The sequence below is a fragment of the Chrysemys picta genome, chromosome 10 (genome assembly GCF_011386835.1).
Source record: "Chrysemys picta bellii isolate R12L10 chromosome 10, ASM1138683v2, whole genome shotgun sequence".
Lineage (NCBI taxonomy): Eukaryota > Metazoa > Chordata > Testudines > Emydidae > Chrysemys > Chrysemys picta.
Window position 1 is genome coordinate 62,957,305 of NC_088800.1, and position 20,516 is coordinate 62,977,820.

Below are 20,516 nucleotides of genomic sequence, written 5' to 3' on the forward strand. Positions count from 1 at the left end.
GCTGGGACAATTTGCAAAATGTTGCAGCAGAACACTAAAACTGTAACATTCAGGAATAAGAAAACGTGGGAAAAGCAGATCCTGAGACTTTAGGGTGATTCTGCAACATTTGCTGTAATCACCAACACACTGTAAATCCTATATTTTTAAATAAAATTAGAAGGATACAGCCAGCCCAATACAAAAATCAATAGACTGCTGCCCCATTAACCCAGCCTTGCAGATAACTGTCTACAGCTAAATCTCAGCAGCAAAGATGGAACTCACAATTCCCCCACCCCATTCATTTCAATGACATGTAAACTTCAAAGCCTCGCTGGGGACATTTAAATTCTACAATTATTGAGCAAAAACAATTTTCTCTCTTAAAGGGGGGGGGGGGGAGGAAGGCTATTAAGCTATATTAATGAACCATTAAGGCTTCCCAGTTGAATTTAAGTTAGGAAATAGAAATGTTAAGGTTCCTGCAGCCATGTTGCAAACCTTGCATATTTCATGCCATACTTTTAAAATATACCAAATTATACATTTATCACATAAACACAGGAATAGAAAATATTATGCACGTCTAAGAGACAGGTTAATGCTGTTGTAGAAGCCTTCATTTTTGTATTTCCTGAATTTCGCTTTCAACAGTATAACTAACATTAAATGCAAAATGCTATATTTATACAATTGATCATATTATATTACAGCTCAACAAGAGTTTAAAGACTTACGTATTTTACAGGATATAGGTGTGTAGATATGTCCACAGTAATTCAAACTCCGAGTCTTTGGATCATACATCTTCAGAAACAACATTACATCATCTACAAGTTAAGAAACAAAAAATAATCTGAAGTAAAGCCATAATTTGAGCACAATTGAGGATTACCTAACTGTAAAATTCCATTTTCATGCTCAAGGCCACAGTAGTCACAAAACAATGTCTTTAATTAATAAGAAAACACGTAACCTGGTAACAAGATAATTTCCTTAAAATACTTTTTAAATATTGAAGCCAAATAACCCCCACGCAGCTGATTAAATGAATTTTATTCATTCTAGAACATCTGAAATCCCAGTCTCTCTCCAACCTGGAAGAGGACAACACAAAATGAGGTCAGGTGATCAAACTATACTGAAAGCCACTATACTGAAAGCCACAATCTGACAGTACATCAGGCGGAGTGAGCGCCAAAGAAGGAGCACTCAGTGATTTTCAGGTACATATAGAATAAGAGATTTTGTATTTTCTGAAATTTTAGCATATATACTTACGATCTTTATCAAACTTGGGTAATGTTGCCCCAGTAGCTGCCATCTCTGGATCTACTGTTTCCAGGAATATTGTCCATGGATTTTCATTGTCACTGAGCTCAATCATCTGTTTGTTTAGGAAGCAGGATATATAAAACACAACATGAGCAAAAAATGACTTTAGATGAGTTTCATATAGGCTAGGGTTACCATATTTCAGCAAGCAAAAAAGAGGATGGGAGGAGCCCCGCCCCTCCCACTTCCCCCCTTCAGAACCCCCAACCCTCCCCTGCTCCTTGTCCCCTGACTGCCCCCTCCTGGGACCACTGCCCCTAACTGCCCCCCAGGACTCCACCCCCTACCTAAGCCTCCCTGCCTCTTGTCCCCTGACTGCCCCCTCCTGAGACCCTCCCCCCATCCTAACTGGCTCCCTAGGACCCTACCCCCTACCTGTACCCTGACTGCCCTAACCCTTATCCACACCCCCAACCCCAGACAGACCCCTGGGACTCCCACGCCCCATCCAACCACTCTCCACCCCGACAGCCCCCCCAGAACTCCCAACCCATCTAAACCCCTCTGCTCCCTGTCCTGACTGCTCCGATCCCTCTCCCCACTCCTGCCCCGACAGCCCCGCCCCCAGAACGCCCAACCCCCCCCCCCCCCCCCCGCTCCTTGTTCCCTGACTGCCCCCTCCTGGGACCCCTGCTCCTAACTGCCCTCCAGGATCCCACCCCCTACCTAAGCCTCCCTGTTCCTTGTCCCCTAACTGCCCCCTCCTAAGACCTCCCCTCCAACTGCCCCCCAGGACCCTACCCCCTACCTGTACCCTGACTGCCCAAAACCTTATCCACACCCCCACCAGAAAGCCCCCCCCGAACTCCCGACCCCCCCACCCCCGTCTCTTGACTGCCCCCTCCAAAATCTCCCTGCCCCTTCTCCGACCCCCTGGCCCCCTTGTTGTTGGCCTTCGCCTAATGTCTCTGTGAACTAGCTCAGGAACAGCTTGAGCCGCTGGGCAGCAGTGGGGGAGGAGCTCCAGACTGCCGGAGGCGATCTGCGAATGCAGGGAGGGAGGAAGTGATCTCTGCTACAGGGGAGGCGGAGGAGGGGCTCTCTCTGGCTGTTGGGGGGGGGGGGGGGGTGTCGTCCGGACATTTACAAATTGCCTCCGGGCGCTATTTTTAGCTCAAAAAGCCGGACATGTCCGGGGGAATCTGGACGAATGGTAACCCTAACATAGGCAGAAAACTTAGTGGAGTGGTCAAACTGCATAATTTAAATTAAAACAAAACAAGAACTTATAAGGAATCTTACACTGTTGGGAAAAATCCCTCATTTTTAGCTATGTTGGTGAGAGCTAAAGATTATATGCAATCCTCTACCAGCTTGCTAAAGTAAGCAAAACAATATCAAATATTGCTTTTGATGTGTGTTTTTTAAAAAGTTACACACAGAACTTTAAACTGCACAGAATTTTACTTAAAGTGGACTCTCTTGTATGTTTAAAAATATTTTATTTCCGTCCATGTCCATTATACTAGCAAAAACAAAAATTAAGGATAAACTTAACACAGGGGCTAGTACAACTTTTCGTATCCCTAATATTATTGATATTTATATGCAACACTTTATTTTATGAAGTTTCTAAAGCATTCATGGAACTCATAACATATTTGCCCTTACATTTTATATTATGTAGTAAAATGTAAAGTTAGTGTTAGTGACAGATGAATAATGATTGTGTCTCCTTTCATTACAGTAAAAAGATCTAGATCTGCCAAATCTCAAAATCAATCTGCCAAATCTCAAATCTACTCTAAATCAAGGGCTACTGTACACTGGTCCCAGATTTCACAAGTTTTCTATGGTGTTACAGGGGACACAGGTTAGTTTCCAACACTTAAGATTTTGATGTCCTGAGGCCACATCTTTACTGTTGGAACTGTAAATGAGACAGACTTAGAATTAACTTTTCCCCTATTAGCAAATATTTACAGTTTTATTGCCATCCGCTTCATTATCTAACATCGCTGGTCGTTTAGTTCCATTACTTCTAGCTTGCATCGGCCACAACCGTATTTGATCCTGTGGAAATCCCTAAGTTAAAAGAAAGTTGAAATTATAAGAAAATTAAAAAAAAATTAAAATACTTTAATAAAACCAGTCAAAACTAGTCAGTGTACAAACATTCAAACTATGACAAAAAGAAGTTACTCACCTTGTGCAGTAACTGTGTGTGTCACTATGGGTGCTCCACTGTAGGTGTGCTTGCCTCCCTACACTACTGATCGGAGAACTTCAGTAGCAGTGTCCATTAGACCCGCACATATACTCTCATTCCTCATGCTGCATCACGAGGCTAGTCAGCGACGTGGGCTAACCCCCTTCTCAGTTCTTTCTCTACCACAGTGTCATTCACAAGAACTCCGAAGTAGAGAGGAGGAGGGTGAGTTGTGAACACCCACAGGGACACACATCTCAAAGAACCATTGTTACTGCACAAGGTGAGTAACTACTTCTTCTTCAAGTAGTGTCCATATGAGTGCTCCACTGTAGGTGATTCCCGAGAAGCATCCCTTCCAGAGGGCTGAGACTTCTTTAACTGACCCAACTCCAATGACAGCACAGTGGAGCCGAAGGTGGCATCAGTGGCGGAGTCCCCAGTGATCTCATAATGTTCCACAAAAGTGTGGCCTGACACCGCTCTACAGATCTCTAAGATAGCGACATTCTTGAAGAAGGTGACAGATGAGGAGATAGACCTTGTAGAGTATGTATGAATAATATGTGGAAGGGTTATATTAAGAACCTGGCAACACTGTCTGATGCAGTTCGAGACACACTTGGAGAGCCTTTGGGCTGATATTCCTGAGCCCTTGGATCTTTCCGCAATAGAGAGGAAAAGCCTGGGGGACTTTCTGAAAGCCTTTGTCCTGACCAGGTAAAAGGCTAATTCTCTCGACATCTAGAATGTGCAATATAGCCTCTCTCGCGCCTCGGAGAGGCATGGGATAGAAGGTTGGAAGATGAATCAATTAGTTCACGTGAATTGGGAGGTTACCTTAGGAATGAATTTTGGATGTGGTCTGAGCATAACTTTGCCCTGAAAGACTACCATGTGGGGGGGATGTGCCATCAGAGCTGCTCTTTCTTCTATTCTCTGGCTGAAGAAATTGCGATCAGGAAAGTGGTTTTCATTGAGAAACTGGTGGCTATGGGTTTGAAGGGAGGCCTAGTTAGTTCTTTCAGCACCAGGTTTAAGTCCCATGTGGGAGGAGGAAGTCAAGGTTGTGGGAAGAGGTTTACTATACTCTTGAGGAACTTTTTGGTGATTGGGTGTGACTGCACTGAGTATACCTCTACTGGAGGTGGAAGGCTGTTATAGTCGATAGGTGGACTCAGAGAGCTTACAGACAGCCCCAGTCTTTTTAGGGCCAGAGTATAGTCTAAGATGTTGAAGAGTCGCGGATGTCGGGGAGATTTGTTGGGAAGTACACCAAATCCAAAACCTGGACCATTTTTGCACGCAAGTATGTTGTGTTGAGGACTTTCTACTGTGTAATAATGCCTCTTGCATGTCCTTTGAACAGGAACTTTCTAGTTATTCGAACCAAGAAGGAGCCATGCCTTGAGACAGAGAACCCCCAAGTTGGGATGTGGGGGATATCCATTGTCCTGGGACAGTAGGTACGGAGTGACTGGGAGAGCGATTGGCGGGCATGTTGCGAGCTATGACAGGTAAAGGAACCAGGTCTGTCTCAGTCAAATAGGAGCGATCAGAATGATGTGTGCTCAGTCTTTTTTAAAATTTTCAGCAGGACTTTCAGTAGTAGGGAAAAAGGAGAAAAGGTGTAAAGTTGTCCCCATCCCAGGGGAGGACGGCATCACCCAGGGAGCTCTGTCTTATCCCTGCTCTGGAGCAGTAGCGGGGACATTTCTTGTTCAAGTAAGTAGCAAAAAAGGTCTGTGGTCGGTGTCCCCTATTGCCTGAATAGATTGTGAAGTACTACTGGGTGTAGCTCCCACTTGTGATCATGTGGGAATTAGTGACTGAGACTATCTGCTATCAAGTTATGTGCCTCCGGGAGGTAGTCTGCTGACAGTGTGACCTTGTGGGAGACACACCAGTTCCATAATCTCATCCCCTCTGCACAGAGGGAGGGTGATCAGGCTCTCCCTTGTTGATTTATGTAGTACATGCAGGCTACGTTGTCTGTTAGGACTCTTGTGTGTGATCCTTTGATCACCGGGAAGAAGTGGGTGCAGGCATTCCTGACTACCCTTAGGTTGAGGAGGTTGATGTGAAGGGATCTCTCTGTGGGTGACCATTTGTGACGGTACTAAGGATGTTTAGATATGCACATCCCCCTCTACCCCACATGAGCAATGTGTCAGTGATTAGAAGCAACGATGGGGGGATTTGCAAGAAGGGGATCCCTTTGAAAATGTTGGTTGGGTCTTTCCACCAATCTAAGGAGATTTTGACCCAGGTGGGTATTGAAAGCGGTTTATCTTGTCTGTCCCTGTTTGGGCTGTACACAAACATCTGGAGGCACCACATGTGAAGCTTTGGCATGTGGTATTACCTCTGTGCCCGCTGCTATATGCCCTGAGTTGTAGGCAGTGTCTGGCTGATATTTGTAGGCAATTTTGAATGGTCTATATGAGTGTGGCTAAAGAGAAGAATCTGTTTGAGCAAGGGGAGCTCTGGTCTCTAGAGTTGAGGTCAGTGCCTATGAATACTAGGTGCTGCACTGGAGTGAGGGCTGATTTCTAGACGTTGATCTGTAAACCCACTTCTGTAAACAAGTGTATTGCAGCTTCGGTGACTCAGTGAGCCTCTTGTAGAGACTGGGCTCTGAGGAGGCAATCGTCCAGATACAGGTAAATCATGATCTCTTGGGAGGGTAAGTGGGCGGCCACTACTGAGAGAACCTTGGAAAATACTCTTGGGCCGATGACATTCTGAAGGGGAGCACCCTGTATTGATAGTGGTCTTATCCTAGAGAGGATCTGAGAAATTGTCTGAGAGTCGGTAGGATTGAGATATGAAAATAGGTGTCCTGAAAACCAGTCTCCCTGTTCCAACGCTGGAATGACTGTTGCTAAAGTGACCATCTTGAATTTTTAAGCCTTGACAAATTTGTTGAGAGCTTTGAGGTCTAGTATGGGTCTCCAACCTCTCTTCCTTTTGGGTATTAGGAAATAACAGGAGTAGAACCCTTTGCCTTCTAGATGTTCGAGGTACTGGTTCTATGGCTCCTAACTGGAGGAGATGAACTACCTCTTGTCCCACTGGGGTGGCGGCATAGAGGTTGGTGGTGGTGCCTATGGATGGCCATGCCAAGATGGTGGTAGTGGGGCCATCTGAGGATATCCTTGAGGCTCTGCTGATATTGGGCACCGTAAGGAGCCTTTGAGGAGTACTGAGATGCCACCTCCTCAGGTTCACTGTCCAAGCTCTCACTGGAAAGCAGGGGAGCATGGCAGAGCAGTGGGGAAGACTCCTGTGCCAAGCGAACTCGGTGCGGAGGTCCCAGCACTGAGAAGAGGAGACCCCGATGCGTGGAGTGCAGGAATTCCAGTGGTGCCGTCTGACTCAGTGCTGTTGGCAGTACTGTGGTGGATGGGGTCTTGCCCATACCATTTGCTCTGGTGTCAGATGAGGTGTCGAGGTCGGTACCGATGAGGAATCGTGTACTGATGTTTTCTTAGAGGACTGCTTACTCCTGCCTTTGTCCATAGGTGCTGTTGACTTGGTGCCTGTGCCCATTGACTGTAGGCCTGTCAACAGTATCTGCCACTGAGGACTTCCATGAGCACCGGACCGAGAAGGTCTCTGTGCTGGTGGTACTGAGGATACCGAGTGTGCCGGAGAATGTTTACGGCTACGTTGGGGCTCACTGCGGGGACTTCTGCTCTCTTTTTGATGATTTGTGAGAGGGGTCAGCGCCTTGTTTCTTTGACTCACAGCCTTTAGATGTTAAAGGCGATGGGGAAGACTCACATCTGAAAGGTGACTCGTGGCACGAGTATGGAGAGGGTCGAAGAGCCGCCTCCATGAAGATAATCTTCTACCTGAATTCTCTACCCTTACGAGACCTGGGCCTGAGCTATTCGCAAAGACCACACTTTTATTCAATGTGGCCTTCCATGAGACAGCAAATGGGCATGCTTTTCTGCGATAGGGATTGCCTCTTTGCAAGAGAAGCACTTCTTGAAGCCCAGTGATCTGGGCATACCCTGTAGGGACAAGGTCCCCAATGAGGAGAGAAGCGGGAAAATAAAATAGGTTTTTTTTGTTTGTTCTTCTTTAAGGGGAAAAATAAGAAGAAAGAAAAAAAAACCCCTACAACTAGAACTACAACTAAGAACTAGGAAGCTAACTAACTACAGAAAAGCAAATAGCTCTGTTTCTAGCCAGAGGCGGTAGAGAAGGAACTGATGGGGGTTAGCCTGAGTGTGCCAACTAGCCTCATGGAGCAGCATGAGAAGAGACCGACAGTGCATGTGCAGGCCTAACGGATACTGCTACCGAAGTCCTAAAAACAGAGCACAGGGACACAAGCACACCTACACTGGAGCACTCACAGGGACACTACTCAAAGAAGCAGTCACATATACCAAGAGAATACAAAGATTATAAAGTGAACAAAATGTATTAAAAACATGTATAGTTAGATACTTTGCTACAGAAAAAACTTACCATTGTTTGAGACAGGTTTTGAACAAATTCTGCAAGTGTGGAGTTTTTTAATACTTTGAACACAGTATATTTCACTTTCTCTTCATCATACATATCATTGCCTTGGTGGCCACAAAACTGGTCCTCTGTCACTATCTGAAATTGAACATTTTATAAACATTACGTATATATAGTTTACAGCTGAAGAATCAAAAACACGGTTGATGTAAGCTTTGCCTCTGAATTTAATTGATTTATTGGTTAGTGTCAATGTTTACACTTAAATCATTTTGTGTTAATAAGTTTTCAAATATATAAGCTATTAATGAAATTTAAGACAAACTATGCTACTCAAAACCACATTTAAAAATTCACAAATATACCAAACGTTCTGACAAAACACAGCACAAAGCCATTAGCATTAGGCTCAAATCTTGCAAACACTTACGCACATTAATAATTTTAGCATTAGAGAAGTGCCTCTGCATTCAAAAGGAATAGTCACTAACGTGTTTCCTGGAATGGGGCCTTAGTTTCCAGGAATGGGGCCTAAAATATTATGGACCAGTTTCTGATCAATATACCAATTCTGCAGGGGAGTACAGGAACCACACACCCAGGAGATCTTGCCACTGTGGAAAAGCCCTGGTTTAAGTAGAATTTCATTCTGGTGTAGGGCCAAGCTCTGCCTATTTTGTGCTGCTGGATGGCTCCATAGGAAGCCATAGCAGTACAGTATATCGAACAGCAGCCACAGGGCTTATTCTAGGTAACACTGGGGACTGCTCTGGTCCCTGGCCATCTAAAAATGTGAGAGATGCAAAGGTAACATAGTTCTCCTCCACTCCTACATGGTGAACTCGGCTCAGCTGCAGTCCAGAATTGGGGGCTATAACTAGCTATATTCCAATTTCAGAAAGTAATTTATGGGAGATCTCCTGAACTACCCTAACACTGCACTGTAAGAGTCTAGCCCTTTTCCTCTAATATAATAATTTAATCCTCTCTAAAAAGCCATGAAAAGTTATATTCTTGTATAAGTACAATAAACAGTGGACCAACAGAAATGGCCATGAATATACTGTTATTTCCCCCTGAGGAGTACCGTATTTTCCGGCGTATAAGACGATATTTTAACCCAGGAAAATCTTCTCTGAAATCGGGGGTCGTCTTATACGCCGGGTGCTGAAACCTCGGAGCTGAATCTGCGGCACCACATATGTCTCCCGGGCTGCTGCGGCTGCCTCTGCTCCCTCCCGCCCTGACAGGAGCGTGGGAACCAGCTGCGGCTGCCGCTGAGTGCCCGGGCGGGGGATCCCTACGGGGAAAGGGAGCCACGATCCGCACGGGAGCAGGCCAGGGGCGGATCGGGGTGAACAGCGGGGGGCGGGAGGGCATCTTGCCCCAAGGGGTGACGGCTCCCGGACAGAGAGAGTGAGCGAGCCGGGGACCATCGAGGCTCAGCTGATTAAGACCACGCTGAGCGAACACAGTCCCGGCTCCAGAGACAGCGCTGAGCCCTATCAGCTGCCGAGCCAGTGCGCCGGACGCCGTGTTGTGCGGGAAGCCAGGCAAGCCGGGTCCCCTGCAGCCCCAGCCCGCGGGGCCCAGAGGGCTGCGAACCAGCCCCACATGTGGGGGGAGGGAGGGCACTGCCATGTGCCCAATCGCACCGGACACCGCACCATGGGGGGGGGGGGGGGGCTGCTCTAGTCTATGTGTAATGTGCAGGCTGGCACGGCACCGACCCTGCGGCGAAGCGCGGGGCGGGGGGGAATTAGCCGGGCACGTTACTGAAGTCCAAGCCCATGGCCAGAGCTTGTGCAGCGCAGCCCGCTCGCTTCCAGGGCTCCTAAGTAGCCAGCGCGCCTCTTCTGGTGCACGTCCTGGGCAGGGCAGCCCGAGCGGCTGGCTCTGCTTGTAGGTAACCAAGGGGCGGACTGGCTTGATTTGGAGCCGACTGTTACAGCTCTGCGGAAGCACAGGGCTGGGAGTCTTATGGGAAGTGCCGCAGGGTGGCCCCAGGGAAGCGCTGCGCTAAATGAGAGCAGAGAGGCGGGAATCCCGCCTTTTAATGGATGAGAGCGCGCAGCCAGGGCTGGGAATAAATGATTCTGGGAATAAACCCAGAGCTAAAGAAGCGCCCTGCGTATGCGCCAAAACTTGTCTCTTACACCCTGTTGGTCCAATGAAAGATACTACCTTGCTAATAGCCTGGGGTCCACACAGCTACAACACTTGCAAAAAAAGTGTGCATCAGACATGCTTCCCTGTTAAAACAGATTTTCTTCCTCATAGCAAAGCCCTAATGTGCTATGCCAAGCCTATGTTTATTTCCTATTAGCCGAGATAAGCTTGCCTGGAAACTACTGTTTTTACTTTCTCAGATCTCGCTCCTGGCGAGCATGTGCGAGATCTGAGAGGCAGAGAAGGAGGTAATAGGATACAAGGGCGGGCCAGACGGGTGAAAGAGGCGTGTTTGTCTACTGCTCTGATTGTCTTGGAGACAGGGAGGGCTGGGCAGGCAGGGAGAGCTGTGTGGAAGCAGAGAAAGAACTGACAGGAAGGGGATGCAATGCTGACCAATCCAAGCAGGCTTTGTATACAACAACCAGCCAATCGCCGTTAAGGTACATCGCTTGCCGTGATTGGCTGGTTGTTGTATACTGGGTCCCACATACAGTACAGCACCAGTATCTGTACCTGTTCATACAGTACAACACCAGTACATACAGTACAGTATACAAATGTCCAACAGTCAAAACCCCATCATGGCTCCACCAGCAAGAAGAAAGAAATATGAAGCCAGTTTCAAACTTAAAGTTGTAAACTTTGCCATGGAACATAATAACTGCGCTGCTGCAAGACAATATGGAGTAACGGAAAAGATGGTTCGGGACTGGAAAGCAAATGAAAAAGCATTAAAGAGTATGCCAAGGGGTAAGTGTGCATTAAGAAGAGGCACCCCACATTGGCCAGAACTCGAAAAACATGTAGCAGACATGGTGAATGAGCATCGCCAAAATGGTTATGTTGTGACACGAAATAAAATACGTTTGTTTGCACTTCAGTGGGCCAAATCTAACCCAGATCACAGCAACAGATTTAAGGCCACTGTATCCTGGTGTACTAGATTCATGGAAAGGCATAATATGGTACTGAGGCAAAAGACGAAAATTGCCCAAAAATTACCTGCAGATCTTGATAGCAAAGTAAATAGTTTCCATCGATACATAATAAAACAGCGCACTAAACATGGCTATGCGTTAAGTAGTATTGGAAATATGGATGAAACTCCAATGAATTTTGATATGTTTGGAAATAAAACTGTCCATCAAAAAGGTGAAAAAACAATTTTAATTAAAACAACAGGACATGAGAAGTCCAGTTTTACAGTGGTACTAGGATGCACAGCTGATGGCGCCAAACTGAGACCAATGATTATTTTTAAAAGAAAAACAATGCCGAAACTCAAGTTCCCTGTTGGTTGTTTTGTACATGTGAATGAAAAAGGCTGGATGGATGAAGAAGGGGTAAAGCTATGGCTTGATAATGTATGGAGCAGGCGACCAGGTGGACTTATTCAAAAACGTAGTCTACTGGTGTGGGATATGTTCAGGGCTCATTTAACTCCCAGCACCAAGCAAAGGCTTGCAAGACTAAACACAGATGTGGCAGTTATTCCTGCAGGATTGACATCGTTGGTACAGCCACTGGATGTGTGCCTAAACAAGCCATTTAAAGATCGCATTCGAGAACAGTGGAGTGAATGGATGGTTAGTGGCGAAAAGTCATTCACAAAAGGAGGAAACATGCGTGCTCCACAGTTGGATGTTTTGTGCAAGTTTGTCATAAAAGCCTGGAATGATATTGATGCAGAAACAGTAATCAAGTCTTTCAAGAAGTGTGGCATATCAAATTCATTAGATGGTATGGAGGACGACTACTTGTGGCAAGATGAAGAGGAAGCCGAAGCTGAGACCACACCATCTGATACGGAATTCGATCCATACGATGACTGCCTTACAAATGTATCACAAGATGTCATTGATGTACTTATGATATCAGATGACGAACAGGAGGATTTTGAAGGCTTTTAAAGGGAAACTGTCACGCCAGCAAACCCTGTAAAAATACCGTAGCTTGCAGTTATGATGGGCGTTGCTAACTCGCCAGGGACTTGCCCGGCACTTGCTCTCTCTCTATTGTTTGTTATCTTCCTCCTATCATCATCAGTTCCAGTTTGGTTGACAGCTTAGAAAACAAACAGCATGGCAGCTCCCATGTGTTTATTGTCTTATCCTTCCTTTCAGCTTTAGAGTGAATTAGGAAAAGTTTAATCCACTTGCACTGTTTTATGTTTACATGTTTGATGACAAGCAGCCTTATGTTTATAAGTGACAGTTTTCCTGCTAAGTACCTGCATGTCATAAGCATTTGAATTAAAATTACCATATTGAAATCAAATCTGATGTTTTTTTAATTTTTATTTGGTGTGCATTGGAAGAGGGGTAGTCTTATACGGCGAGTATATCCCAAACTCTATATTTTAACTGGAAAAGTTGGGGGGTCGTCTTATACGCCCAGTCGTCTTATACGCCGGAAAATACGGTACTATTAATTTCATCAGGACTCAAGGTGACATTTGCAGGTGTAAGAAATGGTAACTTACTGTAACTGTGGTGCTTTGCGATGACACACAGACGTGTATTCCACTTAGATGTGCGTGCACCCAATGCACCGGAGCTGGAGAATTTTGCCTATCAGTACCTGTAGGGAAGTGGCACTCACACCTACTGGCCATAGCACCTCCCAGGGCTACATGAGGCAGCACTGCCACGACCCTTCTCAGTTTCTTCGCACCGGATGCCCAGACACTAGACTCTGATGCAGAGGGGACGGAAGCTAGGTCATGGAATACACGTCTGCATCATATCTTGAAGAACCACAATCACTGTAAGTAACCGTTTCTTCTTCTTCAAGTAGATGCAACTATAAATTCCACTTAGGTGATTCTCAAGCAGTACCCATCCCAGGACACGGGGCTTGGAGTCTACCCAAACAAGGATTGCAGGGCAACCTTACAAAAACTTGCATCCACCCTGGGAGATGCAATAATGGTGTAATGGTTCGTAAACACATATATGGACAACCACAGAGCAGCCCTGCAAATAGGCAATATTGAGACATCACTGAGGAACACCTTTAACTATGGCTGTGTTCTCGCAGAATGAGCTCGCATCTGCTGAGGAGGTGTAGCTGAACCTTTTTCATATGCAGTCTTTGTTTTACATTTAGAGGTAGTCTGTGAAGAGACTGCTTGACCCTTCATCAGATCTGCATATGAGACAGGTGAGGCGAATCACAAAACGGTTTAATCCTGTCCAGATAGAAGGCTAGACGTCATCTGACATCTAATGTATGGAGAGGCTGCTCCTCAGGAGATGAATGCAGCTTAGGAAAGAACACAGGTAAATACCTGGTTCAAATGAAACTGAGAGACCACTTTAGACAAAAATTTTGGGTGTGGTCATAAAGTCACTTTGTTCTTATCAGAACTGTGCATAAGGAGGTTCCGCCATCAGAACCTGCAACTCTCACACTCTTCTCGTGGACATTATCGCTACCAGGAACGCAGTTTTCTGACAAAAAGCGGAAAAGAACAAGACAATGAGGGTCCCATTAAAGCTGCTAGGAGTGCATTAAGGTCCCATAGAGAAACCAGCTCTCAGACCAGATGGAGACGAAGAAGTCCTTTTAAGAATCTTGCTACCATAGTATCAGAGAAAATTGATCTTCCCTGAATGGGGGGGGGGGGGTGAAATGCCGATATTGCTGCCAGATGCACTTCCAATGAGCTACACAACTGAAGGTACAGCAGGCACTCCAAAATGTCATGGATAGAAACCAGCATCAGTTGAATTCTGAGGGCCAGTGATCACACCGAAAACTACTTCCATTTAGCTGAATAGGCCATTCTGAGAGAAGGCTTTCTACAGTTGAGTAGAACCTGTTGAATAGCTGCCAAAAATTGTTCTTCCTCCTCATTTAGCTGCAAAGCATCCATGCTGGGAGATGCTAGGAGCTGAGCATGGGATGCAATGTGTGACTGATTCTCTGTGAGTAGGTCAGAATGGAGAGGAAAGAATAAGGGAGACTGAACTGACAGCATGAGGTCAGAGACCCAGCACTGCCTTGGCCATGCTGGGGCAATGAGAATGAGCTTGGCGTGATCCACTTTCAGCTTAAGGATGATATGTGGGATGATCAGGATCTGGGGAAATGTATACAGGAGAGCTGATCGCTAGCTGACATGGAAAGTGTTGGAAAGGGAGCCTGGACTGAGGTCCCCTTGAGAGCAGAAAGGTGACATTTCCCATTGTCCCTTGTAGTAAGCAGGTCAATCGTCAGAATGCTCCAAGCTGCAAAGATGACCTGGAGGACACTCATGACTCAGGGAAAAATTCCTGCTGAGATGGTCCGCAAGATGATTCTGGACCCCAGGCAAGTGGTCGACTCGCCTCAATGAAGAACTGCCACGAACTGATTGCTTCTTGGCAAAGTGCCATGGAGAGTGGTCCCCCTTGCTTGTTCAAATAATATGTCATGGTAGCATTTTCAGTAAGTATGTGAACCATTGAGCCCCTGACACAGTCCAGAAAAGCATGACATGCATTGCACATGGCCCATAGCTCCAGCACGTTAATATGCTGTGAGGACTCCTACTCCAACCACATATCTTGAACTTTCAGTGACCCCAGGTGTGCTCCCAACTCATCAAGGAGGAGTCAGTGACAATAGCCCTGGTTGGCAAAGGCTGGACAAAGGGAACACCTTAGCATATGTTCTCTAGATGCATCTACCACTGCAAGGAGTCCAGGACCTGTTGAGGAAGATGAAACAATCTATATGGGGTGAAGAGCTGGACAGTAAAACATCCTGAGCCAAATGTAGAGGTAGAGAAGGTGCAACCTTGAGAAGTGGGCCACTTGTGTGCAAGCGGGTGGATATGTGGCCCAAAAGCCTCAGGCACACCTGAACTGTCATGGAAGTCAGACTTCAGACTGAGGCAAAAGGTAGTAAATCGCCTGAAAAGCTCTCAAACTTTTAGAGTCTACTAGGGCCCCAATGAACTTTATTTTCGAAGTGGGAACCAAAGTTGACTTCCCAGTGTTTGGGATGAGACCTAGATGATCGCGCAAGAACAGCATAATGTTGACGTGAGAGAATTTCCTTTCTGAACCTGCCCCTCAGTAACCTGTCATCCAGATACTGGAAGATGTGGATTCCTTTCTTCCTGAGATATGCCGTCACAACCACACATTTAGTAAAAACACAAGGGGCAGAATAGAAGCCGAATGGAAGCGCCATATACTGAACATGGTGCTCTGCTATGACAAATCAAAGCAATTTCCTGTGACCCGGCAAAATCACCACATGAAAGTAGGCGTCGGGAAGGTCGAGATCAGCAAACCAGTCTCTCTGAGACAATGTTGGGAGAATAGCCGATAGAGTGACCTTTTGGAACCTCATGTATCTGATATATCTGTAGACGCCACAAAGGTAGAAAATGGATCTTATCCCTCTCTTGGATTTGGGCAGCAGAAAGTACCAGGAACAGAAGTTGTGACCACAGTGTTCCGGAAGAATCTCTTCTGCTGCTCCCCTACCCAGTAGAGAGCAAACCTGCTCGCGGAGCAGCATCTTGTGAGAGAGATCCCTGAAGAAGGATAGGGCTGGAGAGTCGGGGAGAGGGATGGAGAGGAAATGGATGAAATAGCCTGATCTGACAGTGTCCCAGATGTCAGTGGTGATCAAGCCCAAGCATCGTGAAAGCGGGCCACCCAGCCCCCCAAATGGAGGGAATGAGGAGAAAGGAGCAAAAACTGGAACACTGCTCTGGACCAAGGAGTCAAAATGGGTGCTTGGAGGGTGACAGGGAAGGGCGTCTGAACTGACCAAACTCCGGGCCCAAATGCCTCCTCCTCATGTATGGGGATCATTGTTGGGGATCACTCCCCTACATGACAGACAATGTTTAAACCCTGGTGAGGGTATCAACAGGGAAATACTTAAACTACAGCTAACTAACACTAAAGCTAACTAACTCTATATTAGGGTACTAATTAACTATATAGAACTAGAAAAGTCACTAAAATAGAAGGATTTTGAGGTGAAAACCACACTGGGTTCCGACTACAGCCATGGGCGATAAGAGGGAACTGGGGGAGGGGAGGGAGGCACCTCATATAACTAGGGAGGGGCTATGGCCACGAGCGCTGCCCCTCTACGGGTTACTGATAGGCAAAATTATCTGGCTCCAGTGTGCTGGACGTGCACAAGCCCAAATAGAATACATAACCGCATCTACTCAAAGAAGAACTGTTTGTTGGATCAAGCCTTAAGCTGGTGGTTCACACCAAACAATAAGTAACTTAAACAACTAGAGAACCCAAAGTTTGATTTGGGTGGTTTAACATTAGAAACACAAATCAGACGTCAAGAATTATAACAGGAGTTCTCAAAGTGGGAGTTGGGACCCCTGAGGGGGTCGCAAGCTTATTACATGGGTGGTTGTGAGCTGTCAGCCTCCACCCCAAACCCCTCTTTGCCTCCAGCATTTATAATGGTGTTAAATACATAAAAACGTGTTTTTAATTTATAAGGGGTCGCACTCTGAGGCTCGCTATGTGAAAGGGGTCACCAATACAAAAGTTTGAGAACCACTGAATTATAACATTCAAAAACCAGTCGGAGAACACTTCAACCTCCCTGGTCACTCAATTACAGACTTAAAAGTGGCAATTTTCCAACCAAAAAAACTTGAAAAAACAGACTCCAAGAAACTGCAGAATTGGAATTAATTTGCAAACTGGACACCATTAAATTAGGCTTGAATAAAGACTGGGAGTGGATGGGTCATTACACAAAGTAAAAACTATTTCCCCATGCAAATTTTTCCCCTACTGTTACTCACACCTTATTGTCAACTGTTGGAAATGGGCCATCCTGATTATCACTACTAAAGTTTTTTTTCCTCTTGCTGATAATAGCCCACCTTTATTGATTAGTCCCATTAGAGTTGGTATGGCAACACCCATTTTTTCATGTTCTCTGTGTATATACATCTTCCTACTGTATTTTCCACTGCATGCATCCGATGAAGTGGGTTTTAGCCCACGAAAGCTAATGCTCAAAATAAATTTGTTAGTCTCTAAGGTGCCACCAGTACTCCTCATTCTTTTTGCTAAATTAAAGAAGATGCAAATGTAAGCAGACCCTGGGCAAGACCACCATATCTAGCATATCTGTTTTCTAGAATTCTGACTACTATTAAGTCAATATTCTTATCTTCAAATTTCAAAGCAGAAGTTGGTTTTAAGTTACTGTTTGAAAGCTGACCTGCACTTGCATGTAGAGGTGAGCTTCCTGCCTCTCCTTCCTCTTTTGAGCTTCTATTCTCTTTTCTTCTTGTAGCCGTTCTACTAATTGTTGAGGAATATCATGGTCTGTGACAGGTTGCAAAACTTCACCTAAAAAGAAAGTGGGTTTGTGATGTCATTTTACAATAATTTATATCTAACAGGGCTTTCATACACACTCATGACTATTCTTGGGGCAACAATTTCTGATGATAAGCTAAGGAAAGCTTTTACACCTTTAAAACCACCGTTTATCTGATATAGCATCATTACATTCTGGCACAAGATGAACTTTCTAATCTAGGCTAGACTACACCATTTTCATGATTTATATCTTACCCTTATGAAGGATTCAATTAAATGTCAGATTTTTAGGATAATACATTTTTACTGACACTCAAATTTATACATATCAAGCCTGACCTAGTTCTCGTCACTAAGGGTTCAGTTACATTAAAATAATGGTAATCCATTTCTACTGTTCAAAATACAATCAAGGCTATTACACAATTACTGTGAAGAGAAAGTGAAGTATTGTAGTGTACACTTATGACACCACTATGTCAGCTAAAGACATTTTTGATTTTGAATAAAGACTGGTCAAACACTAACATTTTCCAAGGTTAACTGCAGCTTTCTGAAGCTCCATCATATGGTGAAAGATGACAACAATTTAGGATTCAAAGATAACCATAGACCTCTGCATTTCAATATCTGGGTTTAATCAACATTCACACAAAAAAAGATACACAAATATATACATACTTAATTTTGATTCCCTGATGTAAACCAACATGTAAGCATTAGTACAGTGCCGAACGGATAAGTCGTCATCATGACCTCCATAATTGTGTTCGATTGCTTCTTCCTTTGTACATCTCGATACAACATCATCATCAAATTTACACCACTGGGGGAAAAAGTGAATTATTTAAAGATACAAAAAAAGTATTCTTGACACAAATTAACTCACACCTTAACTGACTTAAATTACATGCCAGAAATGGGAACTCTTTTTTTTTTTTTGCTCTTTGAAGTGACTGAAATATAAAACCTTTTCTCCAAGCAACAGAATAATTTTTTTAAAAATATCCCACTGGTTCAACATAAGTTGTGCAACCTTCTATTTTTACAAAAAATAAAAAGGGCCTTAAATTTCTGATGCTTTATTAATTAAATATTTGAGCCTGTTTTATGAAAAACAGCAATCTTTAGCCAAACTATTCAAATTATTATTTACCTTAACAGAATCTGATCTGTTATCCAAATATATTTCATTACTACCAAGAAGTTCAGATAGCTGATGCCGATTTATTGTTGTAGAATGAAATATAAAGCAAGTGGTGCACAAAAGTATCCAACTACTACTTGTAAATTTTAAACATACTGTGGCAAATATGAAATAAAACATCCCAAAACTTCATCCTTATCTGTAAACTACCTATTGTGAAAATTAAAGGGGAAATATGAAAAACAAATTTACATTGAATCTTGGCTTTCTCCTCTTAAATATAAACAATTAACTGCTCAAAAACATTTTATGGTGCACATAATGCAACTATCTCAAAGAAAGATGTACCTGACCTATAAACTTCCAGTTATATTTAGTCATCAGAATGGCCTATCTCATAATATTAGGAGAACATCAGAGGGAAACAGAGGGTTGAATCAGAGATGTTAGAAACACTTCCCTAACTTGTTCCTGGATTTAAATATATGTATTAGAGACAGTAAAGACATAAGACATGCTGGGCAGCCTCCTTCTGCACACACTAATTTCTTCTTTTGGAGCCCTAGTATGTATGTGTGTGACTGCAAGGATTCTTCTAGCTAAATTATTTGGCCACAAGCCAACCAACAGCAGGCAAGCATGAGCCTGCTCCTCCTTAAGTGGGCGAGAGACCCCTAATGCCTCAAACTGTCAGTACCTTTCTAAAACAAAAAAAAAATGAAGATTTTTTTGTACAACTTAAGTTTCCCTAAGTCTGTGGGACTAGAAGCTGAGTGAGAGAGGAACAATTTAATAAACTCTGTCGAGAACAAGCATTGTATTGGAGAAAATGAACTTAGTTTCAAAGACAAGTATTCTAGTAGTCCCCACTCCTGGAAACCAAAAAGTTCCTAGGGCAACTCTAATCAGCAATAGGAATCTTAATTGCAGGTTTCTCAGTTGCTCCATGACAGAAGCTTCAACTGCCTCAAAAGACAGAATAAGACACCCTCTACAAACAAACAAAATAGTTTGGTTGCTTTTTCAATACTTACTTTGCCATCCCCTTTAGGATTTAAGTAAACAACATAATGTCCGCCATGGTTATCTCCACTATGTACTAGTACTGCATGAAGGATGTAATTTGCAGCATCTTTAGGGTCTGTTTTTTGTAAAAATTCATCAAGTGGCAACTGTTCAGGAAATTCAAACCTAATTTTAAAAAAAGTTAGGTATTTTTACTTGTAGATAAGAGAATAATACTCTTATGCTGAAATGTATTTACACTTATAAACTTCACTAAAGAAAGTTACAGTACATAACTGAACAAGTTAAATTACAACATCATTTTTATCTGAGATTAACTGCAATGACTGGGTAAAGCAGCGTATTTTACATTGTTAATATGGGATATAAATAATCTTTGTATACACAAGGGACCAAATTCTGCTCTCAGTTACAAAGCAGTGTAAATTCAGAATAACTCAGCTGAAGTCAAGAAGTTACTCTGGATTTACCACAATGTAAACGAGAACAGAATCTAGCTCAAAAACCCATTCCTTGCAGGTGCTGCAAGACTGCAACTGCTAAATGAGGTACTTTTTGACTGGAACGCTATTGTTATTTTGCATCAGACCACACTACACAACATTCTCCAATTATTGTAACATATAGATTTCCTCAATTTCCTTTTTTGCTGGAAAATAGTAAATTAATTTGCAAACAGAACTGAAGTGTCCAGAACTCATTTCATAGAGGTGTACCTGGCTGATTCTTTTATGTGGATTTTGTAAGTACAGGTTTTTTCAAACTGCACATCTACTTGTGTTATGAACGTCCTGAAATAGAGCGTGTGCGTGGTGGAGCCAAAAGAAAAAGTGACATGAGTAGGGGAGACCCAGTAATTCTGTTTATTCTTGCAGCAGGAATTTGGTACATATTAAAAACAGTGGCT

General features: G+C 44.1%; 1 protein-coding gene across 1 annotated transcript in view; it reads right to left on the reverse strand.

Moving 5' to 3' along the window:
• Positions 1 to 20,516, reverse strand: part of USP7 (ubiquitin specific peptidase 7) — a 102,814-nt gene that overhangs the window by 17,401 nt on the left and 64,897 nt on the right. Inside the window, exons 13-19 of the mRNA XM_005295243.5 lie at positions 19,618 to 19,774; positions 18,118 to 18,262; positions 17,333 to 17,463; positions 7,952 to 8,086; positions 3,241 to 3,342; positions 1,264 to 1,369; positions 720 to 812 (exon numbers count right to left, since the gene is read on the reverse strand). Of these exons, the coding sequence (XP_005295300.2) occupies positions 720 to 812; positions 1,264 to 1,369; positions 3,241 to 3,342; positions 7,952 to 8,086; positions 17,333 to 17,463; positions 18,118 to 18,262; positions 19,618 to 19,774 (869 nt within the window). The remainder of the gene's footprint in view (positions 1 to 719; positions 813 to 1,263; positions 1,370 to 3,240; positions 3,343 to 7,951; positions 8,087 to 17,332; positions 17,464 to 18,117; positions 18,263 to 19,617; positions 19,775 to 20,516) is intronic.